The 23,595-nt window shown below is 34.9% G+C and overlaps 1 protein-coding gene across 1 annotated transcript in view; it reads left to right on the top strand.

Moving 5' to 3' along the window:
• Positions 1-23,595, top strand: part of LOC131675320 (COP9 signalosome complex subunit 8) — a 277,597-nt gene that overhangs the window by 214,252 nt on the left and 39,750 nt on the right. The window contains exon 3 of the mRNA XM_058954258.1: positions 20,648-20,826. Within this exon, the coding sequence (XP_058810241.1) occupies positions 20,648-20,826 (179 nt within the window). The remainder of the gene's footprint in view (positions 1-20,647; positions 20,827-23,595) is intronic.

Raw genomic sequence — 23,595 nt, 5'->3', positions numbered from 1 at the left:
TATGAGACAAGACGATTCGTGACTTATTCTTGAAATCGATTGAGAGTTCCAAATCATTCTACCAGACCGAATTTCAAGAGCAATAATCCATCAATTCGATCTTTTTATTTATCTTTCAGAAATAATTGAAAGGTATAAATTATTTATGCAATATCATGGATGTAATAGATTTAAATTTATTATTTAAATGTATATAAAGTCTCCTTATATTTCAATAAAGATTATATTATATAAATTTATTTTACGGAGAGACGAATGAGTCAAAAGTATTTTTATTAAAGCATGTTTCAACTTGTCATAATGGACTCACAAGTGACGAAAATAAAATGGAATTACCTCACCGGAGAAAGCAAAGGTTAGGGCTCTCATCCTTAAAATAATAAAACTGTGTAATATAAAAGAAAATAAAAAGATTTATTTATTTGAATAAAAGCTTCATAAATATAAATTTATATTTCTAATTGATTGATATATGGTCTTCTTATGAGGTCTGTCCGGAAAGTATCGGGTCTACGTTTCTATCTTCGCGCCATAGCGTTCGAGGGATTTCTACCGGACAGAAACGTCAACAGTAAAGCCTCACGAATCTATTGGTTACTTACTAACACCTGCCTGACGTATAGTTCATGCGCAGTGTGTCTTTGTTTACAGTGCCTTTTTCGCGTTCGTCGGATTTTGATATTGTCAAAAATGACTGAAAAACAAGATCAACGAGTTTGCGTCAAATTTTGCTTTCAACTCGGAAAAACGAGTTCGGAAACTATTGAAATGATGCAAAAGGCCTGCGGAAGCGAGTGTATGAGCAGAACACGAATAAAAGAGTGGTATAAACGGTTCAAGGATGGTCGCACTTCTGTCGATAGTGATTCTCGTTCCGGCCGGCCTTCGACGACAAAAACCGCAGATAATATTGAGCGGGTGCGACTTACAATCGAAAAAGATCGTTGTATGACTGTGCGAGAACTAGAAGAAGACCTTGGGATACCAAAAACTAGCATTTCAGAAATTTTAACCGAAAATTTAGGAATGAAACGCGTGTGTGCGAAATTCATCCCAAAATTGCTCACAGCAGAGCAGAAGAACATTCGCTTAGAAATCGCTCTGGACAATCTGGAAATGGTCAATAATGATGATAATGTGCTTAGAAAAGTAACTACAGGTGATAAATCATGGGTTTATGGTTATGATCCTGAAACAAACCAACAATTTTCACAGTGGAAGCATTCTGAATCGCTAAGACCAAAAAAAGCACGTCAAAGTTGGAACAATAGGATTTTCTTTATATACTCTTAGATGATACGATACAGGTTTCATTTTATTATCGCTGAATGGTTAAAATTTCTGTAGGCCAACTAGGTGTATATCCTTTTTCGAAAACGTGTTCAGATTTGGTCACTCGCACTTTATCACCTACTCGGAACTTCGGTTTCTTAATGAAAAGCCGTTGGTCGTAAGAGAATCGTCTCAACACTTGCATTTCATTCTCTTAGTAACATCTTTAGACTTCATGTTTATTGTACGATGTTTTCAATTATTGTTAGATTCCATTGAATCCACTTATAATTTCCTCTTACAAGGAAGGTACCCGAGGTGTACCTCACCGATTTTCTTGAAATTGTGATATGTTGTAGAACATCAAAAAATATTCGACGCGTATTTTTTTATACGTGCCCATAAGCCTATTTAAGGGGTGAAACCCACCCTTGAAGTTCACCCCTAAAAACAAATTTTTTTTAATTTCTCGAATACAATTCGTAATTTTTTACTGAAACAAAGTGGGTAACACTTGTTATTAAAAAGCACATATTTATGCATTGTTTTTAGTCATCAGACTCGTAACCCCCGTTTTTTATTAATGAAAAACTATATTTGATGACCATTTTTTTCACTATACACATTCCAAAATCTGTTAAATCTTGACAAAATTAATTGTTTTATGCACAATATTCAAAAATAAAGTTGACCTGTTCCGGCATTTTCAAAAAAAAAATCCCTTGAGGGGGTGAGCTACCCCTAACATTTATACTATTATATTTCATTATTCCATTACGATATCATGGTGTAAATCTCTTGGATACTATTAAAATTGTTAAGTAGTTGATGTAGTTTGAAATTTTCTGAAATCAGCCCTTACAAATGAATTCATCCCTAAAACTCAATCTCAAGTATTATTTTTTCATTACTTGAAAATACCCTAGGACTATTCAGTGGCGTAAAACGTGTAATAATATTAGTTCACATCCTTGGTATTGAATTAGAATTCTTCACCCCACTAATGTATCAACCCCTATTTTTCAATAAAAAAATGACACCCTTTTCCATATGAAAATACTAGTTTCTTGAGTTTGACGAAAAAAATTTTGGCAGTATGCACAATATTCAAATACGAAATCGACTGTTCTCACCTTAATAAAAATAACCTATAATAAGGGGTGTACCAGCCCCACAGGAGATATTGTCGTATCTCTATGATTTTATTCTTTTTCTATGGGACTTTCAAAAGTAATAAAAAATTAATGATTCAAAGTACAAAAAAATTTTAAATTTAATATTTCAATAGTTTCGAGTTTTAATGTTACTTTTTATAATCCTGGCAATAATGATAATCATTAAAAAAATGTTTCAAGCATAATGATTTCTTACACCAAGAGCATCTTACAATTGCTGAGTTAGAGCAACCAGGAACTTCACAACGCTCATTACAATCATTACCAAAACTAAAATCTACGGGGTTATCAAATTTATCTGGCTTTGATTCAACGTAGCCACTTTTATACCATGAATATTTGAATAGGTTATTGTATCGAGGAGATGACAATTGATTATGTGCCAAGGATTGGAGTTTTATAATGTTATTTCTTTTATGAAGTTCTATATCCTCATTCATTAATGTTACACTGTCCTCGAAGCGACGGACGTAATTTTTCCACACTCGGAAGCCGAAAGCATCTAGTGGCTGAATTTTGCCTGTTATTCCTTTTGGAATTATTTTTACATCAACAATTTTGTTTGGAGGTGCTGCTTCCTTTACAGCATCAGGGCAATGCCCACTCCACGAATCAATTAATAAGACACTTGAATGCCCAACATTGGGAAAATACACATCCTTCAGCCATGTTTTGAAATGTTCTGTAACCATTGAAAAAACTCATTTTTATTCACATGACATAAGTTAAAAACTGTAATCATCAATAATAAATATCATACCTGAAGTCAGTTTGCCAGAAGCGGAAGGCATCACGTAAATATTTGATGGCTTGAATAATTTGGATTCTACTACCGGTCCAAAGGTTCCTTTACTTTCTTTTAAAACAATGAATAATGGGGAAAGCAGTCTCCCATCACCTGAAATGAGTGGTTGAATTGTGTAACTGTGAGTCGTCGAACTTACAGATTCTACAAGACATTCAATTTGCTTTTCGATATTACCTCTCATCATCAGTCTTTAGTCAGAGCTTCATCGAGCTCGTTTGAATCAGTATATTAATTGTGACTGCAGTGTTTGTTGAATTTACAAGAAATTACATTGGAATCCAATAAATGTGCAACCAAATTTCATCAAAGTATAACATAGTATTTTGGAATTCGTACATATTAATTCTACCATATAATTTTTGGTCAATACTTATTTCCTGATTTTAAGTAAAATTTCCTTTTGCATAAAATTTCTTAACGCGGTAATTGATAGATATTGTATACATGCCCTCGCCATTTTTCAAAAAACGCACAGAAATTGAAAGTACTCTATTTTACAGCTCTTTACAAGCCCTATCTAAAGAAACCATAAAAAATTATTTTCATCATTTTTTTTACTCTACATTTTTGAATTAAATATTTTTCCGAAGAAAAAAGCTCAAAAATTTTCATACTCACATCGTATTTGACGAAAATAATTTTTTAATTAGTGATTTAGATATAGCTTATAAAGAGTTATAAAATGCAATACTTCATATTTTTATGTGGTCTTTTTCCAGAATTGGTGAGGGATCAAAGATGGACAAGAAATTTTGGAATTTTCAATATTCAATTATCGTTCGAAAAAATTAGAAATGAAATTGATACGTAATTGTCAGTGTAATGTTGATTTAAATGATATTAAAAATTATTGCCTGACTTTGTAAAAAAATATTCAAATTAATGCGCTTCGGATTTCATCATATAAAAAACAAATAATAATTATTATTTCTAGGTATTGGAAAAATGACTATTAATCCTATAAATGTTATACAATTATTATTATTATCTTTTCAAGCTATGAATATACAAGAAAGTCCCATTACTAAAGATGAAATTGCTTTGAAGGATAATATAGAAAAACTATTACTTGATTGTATAAATAACTTTGAGGATCCAGAATTCATTGTGGAATCTACATTAGCTTTTCAAGAACCATTTAAGGATACTGAAATGCATATTGTTGAAGATATTGATAAAATCTGGTCAGCGGATGTTGATGAACACTCACTAGTATGTACAGCGGATACAGAAGATCTATCTTGGGATTACAAATGAAAAGCTGTGGACTATTGGAGAAGCGGAGTTACGAAAAATCTCGCTCTGCAAACTGTGCAGCATAGATTTCGAAAAGTCCAATCAATTACACAGTTGAAACGATGGGCGCATACTTTGAATAAAGGAGGCACTTATAAAGAAAAAATTGGAAGAATCAATAAATTTGTATTAGATAATTTTCAGTCGGCTTCCGATGCCGGTTATATAATTCACGATAGAGATTTACAAAAATGGGCATTACAACCTCAGAAAATCGTTGGACATGAAGATATAAGGTTTAAAGCGTCACGTCATTGGCTACAAAATTTTAAAAAGGCTCACAGAATAGTCAGCAGAAAGATAAATAAATTCGTAACAAAAAAGACTGTTGAAGGGAGAGAATATTTACAAAAAACAGCTGATGATTTTGTTTCAGATGTGAAAAAAATAATTAAAAGCAAAGGTTTGGAATCAATTTACAATTCAGATCAGAGTGGATTTCAAATTGAAATGCACTCGGGAAGAACACTAGCTATTGAAGGCGAAAAGCAAATTGAATGTCTTGTAGAATCTGTAAGTTCGACGACTCACAGTTACACAATTCAACCACTCATTTCAGGTGATGGGAGACTGCTTTCCCCATTATTCATTGTTTTAAAAGAAAGTAAAGGAACCTTTGGACCGGTAGTAGAATCCAAATTATTCAAGCCATCAAATATTTACGTGATGCCTTCCGCTTCTGGCAAACTGACTTCAGGTATGATATTTATTATTGATGATTACAGTTTTTAACTTATGTCATGTGAATAAAAATGAGTTTTTTCAATGGTTACAGAACATTTCAAAACATGGCTGAAGGATGTGTATTTTCCCAATGTTGGGCATTCAAGTGTCTTATTAATTGATTCGTGGAGTGGGCATTGCCCTGATGCTGTAAAGGAAGCAGCACCTCCAAACAAAATTGTTGATGTAAAAATAATTCCAAAAGGAATAACAGGCAAAATTCAGCCACTAGATGCTTTCGGCTTCCGAGTGTGGAAAAATTACGTCCGTCGCTTCGAGGACAGTGTAACATTAATGAATGAGGATATAGAACTTCATAAAAGAAATAACATTATAAAACTCCAATCCTTGGCACATAATCAATTGTCATCTCCTCGATACAATAACCTATTCAAATATTCATGGTATAAAAGTGGCTACGTTGAATCAAAGCCAGATAAATTTGATAACCCCGTAGATTTTAGTTTTGGTAATGATTGTAATGAGCGTTGTGAAGTTCCTGGTTGCTCTAACTCAGCAATTGTAAGATGCTCTTGGTGTAAGAAATCATTATGCTTGAAACATTTTTTTAATGATTATCATTATTGCCAGGATTATAAAAAGTAACATTAAAACTCGAAACTATTGAAATATTAAATTTAAAATTTTTTTGTACTTTGAATCATTAATTTTTTATTACTTTTGAAAGTCCCATAGAAAAAGAATAAAATCATAGAGATACGACAATATCTCCTGTGGGGCTGGTACACCCCTTATTATAGGTTATTTTTATTAAGGTGAGAACAGTCGATTTCGTATTTGAATATTGTGCATACTGCCAAAATTTTTTTCGTCAAACTCAAGAAACTAGTATTTTCATATGGAAAAGGGTGTCATTTTTTTATTGAAAAATAGGGGTTGATACATTAGTGGGGTGAAGAATTCTAATTCAATACCAAGGATGTGAACTAATATTATTACACGTTTTACGCCACTGAATAGTCCTAGGGTATTTTCAAGTAATGAAAAAATAATACTTGAGATTGAGTTTTAGGGATGAATTCATTTGTAAGGGCTGATTTCAGAAAATTTCAAACTACATCAACTACTTAACAATTTTAATAGTATCCAAGAGATTTACACCATGATATCGTAATGGAATAATGAAATATAATAGTATAAATGTTAGGGGTAGCTCACCCCCTCAAGGGATTTTTTTTTTTGAAAATGCCGGAACAGGTCAACTTTATTTTTGATTATTGTGCATAAAACAATTAATTTTGTCAAGATTTAACAGATTTTGGAATGTGTATAGTGAAAAAAATGGTCATCAAATATAGTTTTTCATTAATAAAAAACGGGGGTTACGAGTCTGATGACTAAAAACAATGCATAAATATGTGCTTTTCAATAACAAGTGTTACCCACTTTGTTTCAGTAAAAAATTACGAATTGTATTCGAGAAATTAAAAAAAATTTGTTTTGAGGGGTGAACTTCAAGGGTGGGTTTCACCCCTTAAATAGGCTTATGGGCACGTATAAAAAAATACGCGTCGAATATTTTTTGATGTTCTACAACATATCACAATTTCAAGAAAATCGGTGAGGTACACCTCGGGTACCTTCCTTGTTAGACAAATTTTTTCCACATAATATTTTTAATTGTACGATTGAAACGTTCATAAATAGACGTTTTGAGATTGTTATAGGTAGAATTTATATTTATTTTATATTTTATCATTAGATTTTGAAAATGTGTATTGTAGGACTCTTAGCCTCTGTCTACTTGGAGATTTATAGAAATACGTTCCTTTTTTAATACAGTTTCTATTGTACTAGTGATATATGTACAAGTTTTCTGTTTTACTGGAATGACCCAAGCATATTTTGAGAATGTATCTATGATAGTTAATAAATAACGAAAGCCTTTGTTCTCTCTCAAATAACCTTACACCTCAACGAGATCCGCTTGCCACGTCTCATCTATTCCACATATATCGGCTTTTCGACGTGGGTAGTTATGGCGTGTTGGTTTGTGCAGCTCAACAATGACGTTGTTTTTCAAGAAAATTGAGTGAGTTTGGAACGGATCGTACTTCCACTTTTCCTAGACCTAATTAATCTTTTAGAATTGTTTTCACTGATTCTTCCGATATTCTAACGATGCCAGTAAGATCTCTGACTATTGATCGTCAATTCGCGAGGACTAATTCCTTGATTTTATTGACGTGTTGACCATCAGTTGACGTCGATGGACATCCTGGAAGTGCTTCATCATCAACGCGTTCTCAACCCCCTTTGAAAAATGTATACCAATCAAAAACATTTCGTCACGACTTACAATTATCATTGAAGACCTTTTGCAACATTCTAAACTTTTTGGCTCCAGAAATTAGATTTCGCACACAAAATTTAATGGAATTTCTTTGTTGAATAATTTCACTCATTGCGAAACTCGCCGAATGCACTTTTTGTACTTCAGAAAAATAAACATATATTAAACAATAATGATTATTTTGTGATATGATTGATGTGACATTTAGCATATATAGCACTAACAGTTATACCAATTTAGAAAACAAATATTTTAACAAATGGATTTCCATGCGAAATTTAAATTAAGAAGTCTTACTATTTTTTGCCCACAGTAATAGGATTACTAGCAGTTTGTTCGGCAATAAGCAATATTAGTCGATCAACTGGCTCGGTTGTATCATCCCAACATACGAGGGTCGTTTGAAAAGTCCGTGCAAAGTCAGAGAGATGGCGCTGCTAGTGTGTATCAAGGTTATTTTCAGTTAGTGGCATATCTTGGAAGAGCACACGCCAAGTTTTAGCCAGATCGGCCTATTACTTTGCGTTTTACATTCGTTTCAATCAAAGAAATCGAGTGGTTGTAAAAAAATAGACGAAAAAGAATTTCATCTATTGATTAAACATTACTTTTTCAAAGGCAAAACGCCTCAGGAGATTAAACAGAAGCTTGATAAATATTATGGTGATTGTGCACCTTCGATTAGAATGGTCTATAAGTGGTTTCAAAATTTTCGGAGTGGCCATATGAGCACAAAAGACGCTAAACGTTCTGGAAGCCCAGTTGAGGTTACCACTTCAGAAATGATTGATAAAATCCATGATATGGTGATGGCTGACAGAAGAGTGAAGGTGCGTGAGATTGCTAGTATTGTAGGCATCTCGAGCGGACGGGTACATAATGTTTTGCACCAACATTTGGACATGAAAAAGCTATCCGCTAGATGGGTGCCGCGATTGCTCACGATTGACCAAAAACGAGATCGTGTGAAGTGTTGCAAGAATGGCTTGCAGCTGGTCTAGCAAAATCCGCAAGACTTTAAGCGTCGTTTCATCACTGTAGATGAAACATGGATACATCACTACACTTCTAAGACCAAAGAACAGTCTAAACAATGGGTTACCAAGGGGGAATCTGCTCCGAAAAAGGCGAAGACAATTCCTTCGGCCGGGAAGGTTATGGCGACTGTTTTTTGGGATTCGCAAGGAATAATCTTCATCGACTATCTGGAAAAGGGTAAAACCATTACAGGCGAATATTATTCATCGTTATTGGATCGTTTGACAACCGAGTTGCTAGAGAAACGTCCACGATTGGCCCACAAAAAAGTCCTCTTCCACCACGACAATGCGCCAGCTCACGCCTGCTAAGTTGTGACCGCAAAACTGATGGAGATAGGGTTCCAACTCGGTCAACGTCCCCCCTGTTCTCCAGACTTGGCTCCGTCGGACTACTATTTGTTCCCTAATATGAAAAAATGCCTGGCGGGGAAAAGATTTTATTCAAACGAGGTGATTGCAGAAACGAATGCCTATTTTACAGACTTGGACAAATCCTATTATTTGGAAGGGATTAACAAACTAGAGCAGCATTGGATGAAGTGTATAAGCCTAAAAGAAGACTATGTTGAACAATAAGAAAGATTTATTAAAAAAAATCAAGCAGTTTTTATTTTTGCACGAACTTTACAAACGACCCTCGTACATAATGAAACAATATTCTTTTACTTTCTATTTTATAGTTAAAAAACCTCTATCATCAATAGTCGATTTTCACTTCTGAGCTCTACCAGTCGAAGTTAAATTTGGATTAATGTAATTTTTGAATTTGTTTACGTGTTATTGCGATATATTCCATTTTCTTCATATCTCTTACGATCAGTATTAGTGATTTCAAGAATTTTTACATAATTTTCAATATCCGATTAATTGATTAATTTTATGAAACCTTAATTTATATCAAATTATTAATAAATGAAACTTAAATTGAAAAAAATGACTATTTTTTATTATTTTCGAATTGACTCAAGTTATAGTTTGATAAGAAACCTAGCAACTGTTTTCTAGGTAGCTACGTGCCGTAGCATACTCCCCCAGCTTTAAGCTACAAACGCCGAGCTCGATTTGAAATAACTATTATTTTGTAGTATAATTATAATTTTAAATATATAACATGTAATTGTAAATATATAACATGGGTTTCATCTTAACTAGTGACATAATAATTCTCTAAAAAAATCTAAGTTTGATATAATTTAATATTCTTTCAAACTTCAAAGTATTTGTTAAAAAATTATTTTGACTCACAATTGTGTAATATTGTAAATTTTTAAGTAAGCAATCTTAATGTTTTCAAATTTGGTTACTTCTCTTTTCTTTCAATAAGATCAAAACTTTTCACAATCCTACTAATATTTCCCAATCTACATTTGTTGAAAAAATTTAAATTAATAAATTTATTAACAATAAATAGTCAAATTAAAAATATCATACAAGTAGGTAAAGTACTATTGATGTAGATTTAAATTAAGGTGAGTCCCCGTACCACTCGCTGATTTAACCGCGAAGCAAGTGTTCAAAGTTACCTCCATTTGCTTATAGGCACAAAATCAAGCGCCGTTGAAAATAGCATACAGTGTTCAATAGAGTCTGTCGCGGAATTGATGCACATGCTTCATGAATGTGATCTTGCATGTTTTCTTTAATTGTGGATCACTTTTCAAAAACAGCATTTGTCAGGAAGCCCTACAAATAAAAGTCTGGAGATGTCACATCAGGTAAGTCAGGAGGCCAATTAACTGGTCCTCCTCTACCGATCCATCTTTCATGAGAATGATTATTCAAAAATTCTCGGACGATTTATGCAAAATGCTGCACCATCCTATTGAAACCAGCCATCTAGTTTCTAAATCAACGGCTTCTAATAATTCTGGTAATTGTCCTCTTATTAATTGCAAATATCTGTTTCTATTAAAATTCTGCTCAAAAAAATAAGGGTCAATCAAATATCCATTTACAATTCCACACCATACATTAAGGCTCCAATGATGCTGATGTGCCAGTAAGAATTTTCAATTGAATAATAATGACAATTGTACCTATTTAATTACCCATAGTTATAAAAGGTAGCTTCATCCAAAAAAAGGACATAGTTGAAAAAAATTGAGATCATTTGAAGCGTCGCTAGGAAGAAAGGCACATCTTGAAAAAGTGTGTTTTAAGAAAATCGAATTTAAATGTTTGAATCGCTTACAAATTTATATCTGTCGGAAAAAAAATACGCAACTTGTTAGAAAAAAATTAAGACTTTATTTAAAGTAACTCATGGCGTAAAATTAAAAATTTTCATTTTCGATATAACACGCGGGAGACATAAAAAACTCCCGAATGGTGCCCTTTTTATTTTAATCAACTATAAATACATTTAACTTTGAAAATTTTAAAGAAAAAGTAATAAATACGTACTTTTAAGTTTTATTAATAATATTTAATTGAAAAAATAAATTTTATTATTTCAATTTCTTTCAAAAAACCAATAATTAATCAAATTATTTTCACGACATAACAAAACTTCTAGAACATTATGTATAACAATTAACAAAAGTTTTATAACCGTATTGTCACTAAATAAACTTAAATAAACTTTTTTATAAACATTTCATTATTAAGAAATAACAAAACTTCACATATTTTAGTCCTTCTTTCTAAATTTTACACATATTAATTAGTCTTTGATAATGTCCTTCAGCTTCTCGGCTTTTTCTCTGTCCATGTATCCAAGTAAACTTTTGATATCTTTTACTTTGGCAGGTTGAAGAGGATTACTCGACACAGTTTGTTAAACAAATTCTGAGATAATCAATTTTTCTTTTTCTGCAAAAGTAAAAGCTTCGTATGCTTTGCAGTAATTTTTACAACAATTAACAGTTGCGTTCGACATATATTTCAATTTTTTATAAGGTTTTATTTTTGTTTTTTATTACTCAAATATATTTACAACCTGACAATCTGAAATAATCGTGACAAAAATTATTTATACTTTTGAAAGTGAAATTTCCCCATTAAATAAAATATACTATAAAAATATTATTATAGTTTCAAATAGCATACGAAAATACCTTTGAGATAGAAAAGATTTTTTTTACTATAAATTTGAGTGGAAATTGTGATTTTTTTCGTCTTATAAACTAACTTTTTTTTATAAATTACATAAAATGGATGTAAAATTGTATGGGATTTATATTAAAAAATACGGAATTTCAATAAATATTAATTTTCATATTTTATTGTGCAATTATAGCAGGATAGACGATATTCAATGAAATTCTGATGAAAGAATCAGAATGTAGAGAAAAAATACTAAAAAAGAAAAAATTCTACCATGTTTAGAAGTGGTGTAAATTAATTATGCAACTAAGGTAGCTCGAAAGCCTTGAAGGCGTGAGGAGAGGATCATTCCCCTGACCCCCACCACCGCCGCGGCGGGTGCGCGCGGCCGTGCGGTGCGATCCAATTGTTACAATTAACTTTGCATATAGAAATGAAAATCCTGCATAGCTGAAACCAATTCATCGTATAGGTAAATTCTTCTCAAATCGAAATCAGCAATTAAATTTGAAAGAAGTTATAAACAAGACAAGTTATGGATTAAAACCCAAAATAATAATATCTCGGCTCCTAATTATCGTAGAAAGATCCTTTTTTTTCAAATAAAAGTTCTTTCAATTACCAATCGAATAAATTTTATGAGATTCCAATATGTTGATTGCTTCATTGTTAAATTCTATTTTACAACTAAGCAATTTCAGTTTTTTGTCTTTTTCTTGGAAACTAATTATCCAAAAATTTCAAATTTTTTCTACCGATAAATTTCATCGTCCTTCTTAGGTTACATTTGGTCTTTTTTTCGAAATCTGGTCAGAACGGCCGTGGTAGACCGTCAAAGTAGAAACTTTGTCACGCTCTAGCTCGTAAACAAATAACTTGCGAAAAATCGGACCGGATTTCTATTATACATTTTTTAAAGATGTATCGGCCCTGAAAGTTTAGACAAAATTTATTGAAAATTAAAGAAGATATAAGCGTTTGTTTTGTTTTGCAATCTTGGAAATAACCCAAGATATTGTAATTAATAAAAAAAATTTAATTTTTGAACATGCTTATACTTATGTAGAATTATCTCAGGAATCGAATTCTGTTGAGCTTATATCGATAGGATAATTAGGAAAATGATATAAGCAAATATCTAAAAAAAGTGCCTTTTTTGCAATAAATCGTTAATAAAATAATGTTCCGGAAACTTTTGGAAAGCAAAACTATTTTACCTATTATCTACGTGTTATTACGCGTCGAAATACCAAAAAATCTCGATGTTCGTAAAAAATATAGATCAATATACTAGAATGACCGGACTAGTGATATTAGTATGGCTGTATTATCTGCGTACGTGGCGATGTCAACATTTTCCTTGATTGGCAGATCATGTGTGTATAACAAGTATAATATCGGACCGAGGATACTTCCTTGGGGAATGCTGGCTTTAATTGAGTATAACTTAGTTGTTTCGTTATTTATTCTTACCTTAAAAGTTCTAGCGCTCAAGTACGATTTTAATAATAGATAGAGATTTTGTAGTATGATTTTTTCAAGCTTATATAAAAGTCGTTTATGCCAGACTTTATCAAAAACTTATGGTACGTCAAGAAGTACTATAGTACAGTATTCGTTGTTTTCAAAACTGTTTATTATCTTATTAGTTACTCTATTTATTTATTCGATTGTGGTGTGATTATTACGGAAATCGAATTGGTATTCAGGAATTATGTTTTACTCAATTAAAATTTTGTTTAACCTTTTAATTATTATTTTTTCACAAATTTTTTATTAAGTAGGTAGTAGACTAATAGGTCTGTAGTACATTACATGTTCGGGTGGTTTTCCTGGTTTTGGTATGGGTATTATTGTTGCTATTTGCCATAATAGGAAAGTATTGTAAACGAAGTATTGAATTTATTATGATGGTTATATATCTTATAGCTTTTATTGGTAGTTTTTTCAGAAATTTTGCATTTATATTTTCATGTCCGGGGCTCTTTTTATTTTATTATGTGGTTTATTTCTTTTACTTTGGTATTGTTAGTTAGTTGATTTTTATTATTGTTGAATGGCATGGTTTTCAATAGATTTTGTTCCTCTATTTCTGTTATTTTACGTTGTGAGGGATTGAAAATATTTAGTGGATGTTTAGCAAATGTGTTAGCTTTTTCAATGCTTGTGCTAGCCCAAGTCATATTATTTTTTAATATAAGAGGAGAGAATTTTTGTGGTTGATTAATTATTTTAGTGGCTTTCCAGAACGAATAATCAGCTCCTTTTGGATTTGGAGTTACTGATCTTGATCCCCATCAAGGATGCTTTGCATTGCAGTCTCCTCCTGCGAGGAAACGGCTTCCCAGGCTATCAAAATATTTTTTATATTGTTCCTTTTTTATGGTATGTTTTGGAGGGCAGTATAATACCCAGAGAATACCATTGCTGTCTGTAATCGATACATTTGTTGCTTGTAGGTAGTCGTATTTATGTGGTTCTATTTCGTGGTGTTTAATAGTGCTTTTTATAAATATTGCCGTTCCTCCATGTGCCTTACCGTCAGGATGGTTTGCATTGTATAATGTGTATTGCGATATTTTTAAAAAGTTTTTATTAATGAAATGTGTTTCTGATATTAACATGATGTCTATATTGTTTTCTATCAAAAAAAGATTTTATTTCTATATTTCTTTGCGCTAAACCGTTAGTGTTCCAAATTACTATTTTTATTTTTGTATTCATTATGTCTTATTTATGAGCATGCTAAGCAGATTTAGCATCGTGTCTATCTTATTTATTAATTGAGACATCAGTTGAGTCATCATATTTACCAGCTGATTTTCATTGTTATTGTTTACTATTGGTTGAGATGTCTGCATTTGTTTTGATTCTTCTTGCGCTGTATTTAAATTTCTGGCTGCGGCCTGCGCATATGAGACGTTTGATCTAACGATATTTTCTGTACTTGTTATTTGTTTTGGTCTTAGATTTGGAAATAATTTTTGATGAAGTAATTTTCTTGCATTGCAGCTTTTGTAGCTAGCTACGTAGTTTCCTCCGCAATTTGGACATAACTTCTTTTATTTTTTGTTAAATGGGACACTCCATTGAAAGATGATTATTTGCGCATTTAACGCAAACTGGTGTTGTATGACAATAGTCTTTTGCACGGCAATATTCTTAACATCTCATGCATTGGGGAATTTCACTTTTTTTATATGGTTTTTCGAAATAGATTATTTCGTTCATTAGTTTGTTAATTTTATATAATACTTTATTGTTTTCATTTATTTTTATTTCTACGAAAAATATTAGTAAAGGTTGTTTTGTTATTTTGTGTTTAATATTAAAAATTCTTATTACTTTGTGATTGAAGGTTGTAATATCTTGTTTTAGATCTGTTATATTGACCAAAGCATGCATGCATATATTCATTATTAGCGACGTTATTAAGAAGGTCAATTAAAGGACTGATGTTTAAAACTCCACTTACGAATATGAGCGGTGATTTTGGCAGTTTGACGGCTGTTCGTGTTGCTGGCTCTTTATTTTTGTTGCTTGTTTTATTATTTTCCAGTACTTTAAGTCTGTTAATTACTTCAAATGTTGTGTTGTTCGAATTTCCCAGCCAATATTCTTTGATGCTTACTTGCCTTTTCTTTTTTATTCTATTTTCTTCGAGACTATCCCTGGATCTCTTGTTGTTCACTGTATTCCTCTCAGTGTCTTGCTCATTTTCTTTATTTCCAGCCATAATGGCTGATTTTAAGTTTAAACTATTTTATCTAAATTTATTTTTTGAAATCTTATATGTATTAATTTCAATAGGTATCTTAGATTCGGTTTCGGAGAGCGCTTCGAGGCACATCTGATCTGTACGAGTTCTCGAACAGAAGAGATTTTTTATAAGATCGAATGCTAAATTTTTCTCGTACATTAATTGCTTTAGGCTGTGAAAAGCCAATTTTTTAAAACTTTTTTTCCATTCGCGGATTAGTGGACCATCATTTGTAACTTCGAAGGGTGTAGGATTATGTCGGCATGATTTAATTATTTTTACATAGCCATAAACACTTTCAACTGTTTCAGTTTTCTTTAATATTTTTCCATATTGGCCGAAATTGCGATCACACTAATTGAAATAGTGTCCAACAACAGGAAAGATGTGTGTGATAATATTATTTAAATGGATAGACAATCGTGTACAAAAGAAAACAAATATGATATTTTTGTTTAGTCCACCACAACCATCTAACAAAAGTACTATTTCGTTTTATTCATTATTTTCAAGGCATTTTGATAAAAAATGATAAACAAAAGCACACACGAAGATGGAATTTTTTTTTGACTCATTTTCGAAAAAATAAAATAATTCACTGCTATCATCATTATGACAATGGATGTTAAATACATAGAGATAAAAGTTCCTCTTGTAATATTGCGACGAAACATTCAGTTTCGGCAGAGGTAAATTCTGACCGTAGTTAAATTCAAGAATAAGTTTTCGTTTGTTTTCATCGTTATAAGTAGCTATAAGGTCTTTCTTCATTTTTGTGTAAGCTTTGTAACCTCTCGTGCAATGTAAACATAACTTTACAGCGATCGTCGAAATTAATTTGTAACTTGACTTTTGACGCAGTGCAAAAATCACACATGTCTGTTCGTGGTAAACTAAACGAGTAATTTGACTTTTTGGAAAACAATAAATAAGAGTGATATGACATTTTTAGTGAAGTATTAGTTTTCTCTTCATAATAACTTTGAAAAAGTTCGTATAATATTTTAATATTTAAATTTGAATCAACAAAATAGTTTCTATTTTCTTGGCTCTTGCGTATGGCGATTTTCTGTGAGGAATGAGTTTTAAAAGTTTTTCACCTAAATTCCAAATACTAGATTGAATTTTGTAAGGTTAATTAAGACGTTTCCCGCGATAGTCTTGAATTACGCTATTAGAGTATATTTTTGTTTGTAAAACTCTAATCCTTTTAAGACTAATTTGATATAACGTTATTAAAAATTTTTGGCATACTGTCACACATAATCCATCAATTTTTATCGAATATTTCCATACTTTGCGAATATCTTTGTACTTAGAATTTCTAGTTTGATGTTTAGTTGTTTGCATATTGATACAGCCACCAAGAAAATTATCTTGAACTTGTTTGTTTCCACAATTATAAAAATGTTAAAATTGTTTTTGCTGATTTCCTTTACTAAACTTCACATAACACGCATTTTTAGAACATACATTAACATCACAAAACTTTTATTGTATCACTTTCTGTTTCTCCCCGCCCCCCTCCTTCTCTAAATCTCATCGTCGCTCAACTGAAAACCCTTTTGCGTATCCCACCCTCGCGTAGTATTCACAGGTGGCCGACGTGGGCCAAGGGCGAGTCAATAGAATAACTGTCGAGGAGCTCGACGGAAGTTCTCAACAATAACAGCAACAGCGGCGACGGCAGCAGCAGCAGCAGCCATCAACAACAGCTTACAGCTCGTTATCTCTCTCTCTCTCTCTCTCTCTCTCTCTCTCTCTCTCTCTCTCTTCCCCCTCCCCTTTTCTCCCCGCGTGCGCGCGTACTTGAGTCAGTCAAACCTTTGCAGCGCTACCCGTTCTCCTAACGCGAAGACAGTAGCTGGCGCCCAACATACCCGCGCATGTACAAATAGAAACTGCATCCTGAATTTGACTCGACTCTTGATTCTGATTTTCGTTGTGTATGCACCCGCGCACGCCGCTCATGGATGTCGACGGTAGATGAGGCCGAGGAAATCCCTACTATTATTTTTTTGTCCCTTCTCACCCGTCATACAATTGCAAACGGCAAAAGAAAAAACAGGGGTACCTTTTTTTCACTTAACTATGAATGGTATAGTTAGTTTAGCACTGTCTTATGCTATTTTGGCATGACCCTGAATAAGTTGAGTTGAATAACTGCTAGAATAGTAACAACACGAACATCATCTTCGTTGTGCTCGCGACGCCTACGTTGGCGAGCAAGGAATCCTCGCCGAGCTCTGGCAATTAAACTTTGTATTGTTATACGAGTAGAACGTCTTCTATCTAGATAACGTTCAGCGTAAGGTTTTTCTGCAGCACGATAATTATTACGACACTCTCCTAAAATGATTATCATATCAACAATCTCATTCGGAAAATAATCAGACATTATAAAAGTTAAAAATTTAAATATCAATGTTAAGTTTTAATTAATATTACAAGTGTAGTACAATAAACGAGAATTTTTGATAACAATCACAAAACTTAAGAAGTAGTTAGTATTAATGGATTATTTTCGTTTAACTTAAACACAAATTAGATATTTAAACATTTTTATAAAAGATTATTTTATCAAAAATAATTTTTTTAACTTTAACAGCACTCTATTTCTTCAATGACTATGAAAAACGCTTTATAGTATGTAAAAAAACGTCTAATCCAGCCAGTATACGAGGGTGGTCTGATAAGTACTTAGCCTACAAAAGAAAAACGAAAATTTTGGAAAAGTGGCGTTTTATTTTTCAACATAGTCTCCTTGTAGTTCGATACACTTTGCCCAGCGATGCTCCAACTTCTTTAACCCGTCTGAAAAACACGTTTCCTCGAGGTCTGAAAAATAGGCTTCGGTGGCAGCGATTACCTCCTCATTCAACTCAAATTTCTGCCCGGCGAGTGACTTTTTCAAGTTTGGAAACAAAAAGAAGTCGCACGGGGCTAAATCTGGAGAATACGGTGGATGGGGCAGCAGTTCGTAGCCTAATTCGACCAATTTGGCCATGGCGACGGCGGAGGTGTGAGCCGGTGCGTTGTCATGGTGGAAGAGCACATTTTTCTTCGCCAAATTGGGCCGTTTTTTCTGCAATTCGACGTCGAATCAGCCCAATAATTCGGCATTGTACAGCCCTGTGACCATTTTGCCCCGCTCCAGGTAGTCAATGTAGATCACACCTTGTGAATCCCAGAAAACGGTGGCCATCACCTTTCCGGCCGATGGGGCAGTCTTCGCCTTCTTCGGGGCACTTTCGCCGGGTAAAGTCCATTGTTTCGACTGTTTCTCGGTCTCTGGTGTATACCAGTGGATCCATGTTTCGTCGACTGTCACGAAACGACGCAGAAACTCCTTCGGATTGCGCTTAAACAGTGTCAGACATTGCTCTGAAGTTGTCTCACGGTTGCGCTTGTTGTCCGGAGTGAGCAAACGCGGCACCCATCGCGCCGACAGCTTTCTCATGCCCAAAATTTCATGCAAGACATGACCCATGCGGTCTTTTGAGATGCCTACGATCTTAGCTATCTCGCGCACCTTCAATCATCGATCTGCCAATACGAGATCGTGAATTTTTGTCACGTTATCCTCCGTGGTAGCCGTTTTCGGAGTACCTGGACGTGGCTCTTCAAAAATCGACGTGCGACCACGTTGAAACTCGTTAAACCAATTTTTGACGGTCGCCATCGAAGGAGAAGAGTCACCGTACACAGCATCTAAGCGCTTTTTGATTTCGTCGCGCGATTTCCCTTCCAAAAACAAGAATCGAATCACCGACCGATACTGCTCTTTTTCCATTTTTCAAAAACCAACGGACACACTTGCTTTCACACGCTCTCAAAAATAAACTACAACTCCGATCCAGCTGAAATCTTGACAGTAACCATCGAGAAGGTTGTACTACGTGATAGAATATTTCTTTTGCGAGAGTGGCGCCATCGGGCGGTGAGGCTAAGTACTTATCGGACCGTCCTCGTATATTATTCTAAAATAATTTATACTTATTTCAAAAATGAGTAGAGGCATAATCACGAAAATAATAAAAAAATAAGTATCAAAGTAAAACTCAATAGTGAGCGGGGGTAAAATTCAATATAAAATTATTTATCGTTCTTCATAGTGTTTGAAGAAATAGGGTACTGTTAAAGTTAAAAAAAATTATCTTTGTTTAGAAATTAATTTTTTCGAAAACGCCTTGCTCGCCATCGTCGACGTCGTGAGTTCAACAAAGATGATGCTCATGTTGTTACTATTCTTGCAGTTATTGCAGTTATAGATGCCAAGCACATTTTAGAATACAACATTCTGAAGGTCATAGAAAATTTTTTGAAATTCTCATTACGACGTGAAATTCGTCGCTTTTTTCAGATCCGGTGTCAAAAATGGGAGTTTCGATTTAAAAAAATGAAGTTGACCTTCAAGTTATCTTGAAAATAAAGTTCAAGTCAAAATAAATTATACCAAATTACCCTCCGTCATAGGCGACTTTTGTCTAAACTATTGTTTTATACCGCGCTTAGGAACGGAACAATTTACGTGGATAAATTAAAATGAGCCACACTGTATAAGAAAAAAAGTAGGGGAAACATATAATAATGAATATGGAATTTAATTGCATAAGTATTTCATACCGTGGCAATGAAATCGATCGTTAACGTTAATTATAACATTAAATGGTGGATGAAAGTGTGTAACGGTCAATGTACGCTATTTTTCACGTAGATCATGCGCAATTCTTATGGAACTTGATTCATTAGTCTTTAGTGATAGTAGTAAAATATCTGATTCTTCCTTGATAATGTACTACAAAAATTATTCTTCTGCATTTTTGACTCTGGTCACAAAAGAGATGGCTCGATGGAGACCACCTATGGAGGAGAGCTGGTTCATTACCTACACCAAATAATGAGCGGACAAAGCACATCTTCAGAGGGAAAAATATAAGAAAAATTTTGAGCACTTAGATCTGGCGATTAACTCACATATTTTTATGCTAGAATCCTGCAGTCTCAAAACATATTATTTATAAACATCCTTTTTCTCTCCCAATAACGAATGTGATAACCTGACTCATGTGTGCAGGTGTTTTTACACCAATGTTACTTTCAATACAAGGACGCGGAGTAAGACACTAATATGCCTCATTATATTTTATTAAAGTATATGTATAGACTATATTTTTGATCGTTTCTATATTTCGAATATAATGCATTTTATAGATGTCATGCGAAGTACTTATGGAAAAGGATCCCACCAAATATTAAAAATAATAGCATAGATATAAAAAATATCTGGATAGTAGCTCAAAAAATGTGGCAAAGAGATTGGCATGCTGTTCATCTAGCATTGAATGTTAATTGGGATAAAAATGTTGTTGATATTATGAACGCTTTGAAAGGTAACCGATTGACTTTTTTATAATAATAACCTACTACAATTTTTATTCTCGAAATCCGTTTCAAAAACTGATTTGAATTCATACTGTCAAAATATTTTTATTACTTATACCCATCTATATATTGTAACGGGGTAGCTATCCGTTTATTTAATTTATGCGCGCGATCGTATCGAAGAGCGCGTGGGATTATCTACACGTTCAAATTCGAAATTCGGAGAACAGGAGGGAACGGGTGTCAGGCAACCAACTATCTACTATTGAGAAATAACAATACCAGAATTACGATCAATATCACAAGCGAGATCGTTTATTGCCTTTTAATGCTACACTGCATTCGGCCCGCGTGTTTATGTTTACAAGACGCGTGCGCGCGACAATAACATGCAGTGTCGGATCGCTCGCCACTCTTTGTTCGCCGAGTTATTACATGCACGCTTATTACGGAGCACGAGAGATTAGTTATTAGCAATTATTTAGCAATCGCGAAATCAAGCTGGCCAGCTTACCTTATTAACTCTCGCACGGGTAACAAGTGAGGTCTCGGAGACTCACATGGCACACGCTAGTCTTTCGGCAATGTTTATCTGCGGGCGATGGTATCTCACGTTTACGGCTTCGCCCTCGATGGCGAAACTCTGCGCTCACGCACACTTGTAGGCACACTTTCCAAACGGGAGAAGGCACCGCTGCTGTACTTCCAGGTCGGCTCGTATCGGCACTCAGGATAACTCGGAAAACACCAATTATAATTTCTGCGCTGCTCTCCGCATTATTACGGCTGCTATGTCGTCAGCGTAGGCGACCATACGCGTGTCCGGGGGCATGTCGAGCTTTATTAGTCCGTCGTACAGTATGTTCCAGAGGTCGAGACCCAGTATGGATCCTTGTGCCACCCCCGCTATAATTTTCCGGTACTTCCGTTCTTCCGTTTCATACGTCAGTCTTCGGTCCTTTAAGTAATCCTTCAGGACTCTTAGAAGGTAGACGGGCATCTGAAAGCCGTCTAGTGCTCTCAGAATATCCACTCACCTAGCAGAGTTGAAGGCGATCTTTATGTCTAATGTTACTAGGAGCGTTATAGGTCTAGCTCCGTAGCAAACCTTGTTCATTTTGTCAACTACCTGTCTTACGTCTGTGATTGCTCCTATCGTTGAGCGTCGTTTCCGGAAGCCGTGTTGCCGGTCCGATAGGTCGCTAGCGGCTTGCACCGCCGCGATCAGTAGCAGTTCGTATAATTTGCCGGTCGTGTTGAAGAGGTTCAAGGGCCTATACGAGTTCGGCTTATCGGGGTCTCCCTTACCTTTGCCAATGAGTACCAACCTCGCATTCTTCCAAAGTTTACTGGAAACACCCGCTGTCAGGCACCCACTATATAACTGCAAGAGTAAGTCGGGCCATCGAGTCGGTACATACCGTAGCAGTTCACCCGGTATACCGTCTGGTCCAGGAGCCTTGTTCATCTTCAGCAAGGTTGTCGCTCGTATAAGCTTTTCCCTTGTGAAGCAAGGACATTCTATTTCTTCTTCCGTGTTCGTGTCATCGATTCTGTCAGAATGCGTTGGAAAAAGACCCTCAACTATCTTTTCCATTGTCTTAGCGTCCTTTGTCTCCGGTGGAGCTCGGACGCCTAGTTTCCGGGTCACAATTTTGTAACCAATCCCCCACGGGTCCGAGTCCACTTCGTCTGTCAGTCGTGTCCAGCATTGTCGTTTGCTGTCCGTTATAGCTTGCCTCAGCCTTTTTCTGGCAAGTTTGTATGCCTCTAAGGCTTCTTCGTCATGTCTGTTTCTTTGTCTTTGTGCCTGTCTACGTCGCCGGTGACATTCGCGTCTGATGTCTGCGATTTCTTGCGTCCACCAGAACATCTGTCGCCAGTTGCGTCCGTATAGTTTTTTCGGCATCATAGCCTCGCATAGAAGACGGAGGTATTTTTTCGCCTCCTCAGCTAACTTCTCCGCCGAGTCACGGTCCGTACCACTTCGAGTGGTTCCCGTAAAAGGCTCTGCATTTTGCAGTAGTCTGTCGAGTTCTTTTCTGTCCAGATGTTTCGTGTCCCATCGTAGAGGGGGTAACACGTTACTTCTTCGTCTAGTCGTATTTTCGTCTGTCACTTTAAAAATGATGTATTGGTGATCACTGGGTGTATATTCCTCAATCACTTTCCATCCTCTTATTCGCTTCAGTAGTCTGTCTGTGGCCAAGGTCACGTCTGGTATAGATTGACGCCACCCCGGTCGTCTAAATGTTGCCGTCTTTCCCTCGTTCACCACTACTAGTTCTAGCCTCGCGGCCATCTCTAGTAGTAATCATTCGCGTCTGTTTATCGTGGGCATACCCCACTCAATCGCCCTCGCGTTAAAATCGCCCGCCACGATCGTATTTCCGGATATATTCCTCACTGCGTCTCCGATATCTGCGAGTCTGTTGGCATACTCCAACGCGGAATAGTTCGGTGACAGGTATACACTGACGATAACGACAGTGCCCATCCTCACCCAAACATAGTCCGCCCCAGACCCGCTTGCCGAGACTTGCATCGCTTCGTTTCCGCATACCCACACCGCCGTCGTGTTCGATTTACTAGCGAACCATGATGGCTCAGGTCTGTTCCTGTATTGTTCGCTTATAACAAGCACGTCTGTGTTCGTCTCGATCGCAATTTGAGGGAGGAGAATGTGTGCTCGCTACTCCTGTTCACATTGCATTGTAGTATCGTCAGGGTCATTTTTTCTGTTTCGTCTTCAGTTCCATCAGTGCTGCTCTGTATAC

Source organism: Phymastichus coffea, unplaced genomic scaffold (genome assembly GCF_024137745.1).
Source record: "Phymastichus coffea isolate CEN01 unplaced genomic scaffold, Cenicafe_Pcof_1.1 PCOF00001, whole genome shotgun sequence".
NCBI lineage: Eukaryota > Metazoa > Arthropoda > Insecta > Hymenoptera > Eulophidae > Phymastichus > Phymastichus coffea.
The sequence above is the reverse complement of the archived record's forward strand: the minus strand, read 5'-3'. Positions and strand labels throughout refer to the sequence as shown.